The sequence below is a fragment of the Myotis lucifugus genome, unplaced genomic scaffold (assembly GCF_000147115.1).
Source record: "Myotis lucifugus unplaced genomic scaffold, Myoluc2.0 scaffold_1449, whole genome shotgun sequence".
NCBI classification, from domain to species: domain Eukaryota; kingdom Metazoa; phylum Chordata; class Mammalia; order Chiroptera; family Vespertilionidae; genus Myotis; species Myotis lucifugus.
In genome coordinates, this window is record NW_005872497.1 from 49,637 (window position 1) to 52,342 (window position 2,706).

At 50.3% G+C, this 2,706-nt stretch overlaps 1 protein-coding gene across 1 annotated transcript in view; it reads left to right on the forward strand.

Moving 5' to 3' along the window:
* The window catches only part of CCDC61 (coiled-coil domain containing 61), an 11,304-nt gene that overhangs the window by 6,257 nt on the left and 2,341 nt on the right, over nucleotides 1-2,706 (forward strand). Inside the window, exons 2-3 of the mRNA XM_023748499.1 lie at nucleotides 1,470-1,628; nucleotides 1,841-1,923. Of these exons, the coding sequence (XP_023604267.1) occupies nucleotides 1,481-1,628; nucleotides 1,841-1,923 (231 nt within the window). The 5' untranslated portion in view covers nucleotides 1,470-1,480. The remainder of the gene's footprint in view (nucleotides 1-1,469; nucleotides 1,629-1,840; nucleotides 1,924-2,706) is intronic.

A 2,706-nucleotide genomic window follows, 5' to 3' on the forward strand; every position in this document is an offset into this window, starting at 1 on the left:
CCAGTCTAAGGAGATGGGCACTGTTTTCCCGCCTAGTTGTCCTGCGTGACCGTCATCTGGCGCGTTCACCCCTGCCCTCATCACTTAGCCTCTCCCTTCCTCCCTCAGGTTGCCCTCCTTGCTGTTCTTAGAACAAACCAGGAACTACTCACCTTGGGGCCTTTACTTGGCTGTTCCCCTGGCCTGGACACTCTTCCCCAGCTATTCACCTGTCCCCCCGTCCCTCCCTCCAGGCCCTGCTCAGAGGGCCTTCCCTGGCCACCGGAGCCGAAGGAGCAACCCCACCCCAGCATTCCCTTTCCTTATTACCTGACCTTTCTTTCCCTCTGACTGTTGCCACCCTCCCTGACAGTAGGGCCATCATCTGATTCCGAGATCCCAGCACCCAGGGTGGCACCTGCTTTAAAGATAAGGAATCCGCCGTAACCGGTTTGGCTCAGTGGATAGAGCGTCAGCCTGCGGACTGAAGGGTCCCAGGTTCAATTCCGGTCAAGGGCATGTACCTTGGTTGCTGGCACATCCCCAGTGGCGGGTGTGCAGGAGGCAGCTGATCGATGTTTCTCTCTCATCGATGTTTCTAACTCTCTATCTCTCTCCCTTCCTCTCTGTAAAAAAAAAAAAAAAAAAAAAATCAGAAAAAAAAATCAGAAAAAAAAAAAAAGATAAGGAATCCGGCTCCAAGCGAGGTTAAGTCACTTGCTCATGTCCCTGCACACAGCTCACCTGGAAGTGAGCCCAGGCAGCCCGGGCCGCCTTTGTGAACCAGCCCTAGAGCCCAGGCTGAGGCGGAGGCCTGGCTCTCTCTTCCAGCTCCAACCGCGAGGAGTAGCTCTGCGGCTAAGGGAAGGTGCTTATGCTTACAACAGACTGACTAACAAAATCAAGTTTTAACTCACTGTGCACGACTTAGTGTTTCACTGATAACATGTAGCACGGGCTGTTCTCGCCACGGGGCCTCTTTCCCTGGGGGGTCACATGGCCGCTCCTGCCCTCCTTCAGTTCCCTGCTCAAATGTCGGCTTCTCACGGAGCCTGCCCTCACCCCTGTTTGAAATCTCTGCCCCGCCCGGCCTCAATACTCTCCGTCCCCTTTCCAGCTGGAGTTTTCTCTGCAAATGTTTGCTGAATGAATGAGTGAATAATAATAAAAATATATAATGAGCATAAGAATTAATAATCAATAGTATTAATCATGATTCTCTTGTTGGACATCATATATTCTATCAGCCAGCATGTTTTGGGCATTGTAATGTGTGCTTTTATGTGTATTGGCCAATTTAATCCTCACGTCAACTCTATGAGGTTGGTGCCGTTTTATACCCATTTTCCAGATGAGGAAATGGAGGCAAAGTCTCCTTCCTAAGGTGCCACAGCTGGTAAATGGTAGAACCAGGAAGTGAGTGCTGACCGTCCAGCTCCTGAGCCTGGGCACTCAGGCCCTCTGGGTCTCTGTCTCCTTCCCTTCTCCAGCGACACTGGCCATGGACCAGCCGGCCGGCCTGCAGGTGGACTACGTCTTCCGGGGTGTGGAGCACGCCGTGCGGGTGGTGGTGTCGGGACAGGTGCTGGAGCTGGAGGTGGAGGACCGCATGACGGCTGACCAGTGGCGGGGCGAGTTCGATGCCAACTGTGAGTGTGCCTGCCAGGGGTGGGCTGGCCTGTTCTTCCCCGGGATCAGCTTCTAGAAGATGAGGCCATTGGGGTCCTGCCCACCTGCCCCTTGGGCCTGACCAGAAGCTCTAAGGTGGGTGGGTGGAGTCAGGGAAAGTCAGGAAGCCTGGATGCATCGCCCTGGGATGGGCAAGTGTCAGAGCTCAGGAAGGACTTTTCTCCCCACCCAGTCATCGAAGACTTGACTCACAAGACAGGGAACTTCAAACAGTTCAGCATCTTCTGTAACATGCTGGAGTCGGCCCTCACCCAGGTAGGGACCAGGGTGGGGGCCGGGGGTAGAAGCCCATCTGATGTATGCAAGACCTTCTCTCTTCTCTTTCATTGAGGGGGCAGGGCTATCGCTTTCTCTTCTTCTTTCCCAAATGTAAATGGCTTTTTTTGATTCTAATGAGAATTATTCTCATGTAGAAGATTCAGATCACAGAGAAATGTAAAGAAGAAAGAAATCACTCCTAATGCTCCTGGTAATATTTTGGTGAAAATGTGGTCATTTCTTCATTTCTCTATTCATTTGTGAATCTGTGTGTGTGTGTGTGTGTGTGTGTGCATTTTACACATCTATGATTATACAGGGTGGGGCAAAAGTAGGTTTACAGTTGTGAGTACACAAAACACAGAGTTTATTCTTGTATTATTATCATCTATTAATTATTGAATTATTTTTCATACGAACAACTGTAAATCTACTAGTACTTTTGTCCTGTCTATAGTTGATACTTTTGTCCTGTATATAGTTAATCCTTGTCCAAGGATATTTTTGCATTGATTTTTACAGAGGGTGGGAGAGAGAGGGAAAGACAGAGAGAAACATCGATGTGAGAGAAACACATCGATTGGTTGCCTCCTGCATGAGCTCCGAGCAGGGCCCGGGACAGGGAGGAGCCTGCAACTGAGGTATGTGCCATTGACCGGAATTGAACCCGGGACCCTTTGGTCCTCAGGCCGACGCTCTGTCCACTGAGCCAAACCGGCTAGGGCTAGTTGATATATTTCTCAAGATATTCTGTAACCTGCTTTTGAAAGATTCAACAAT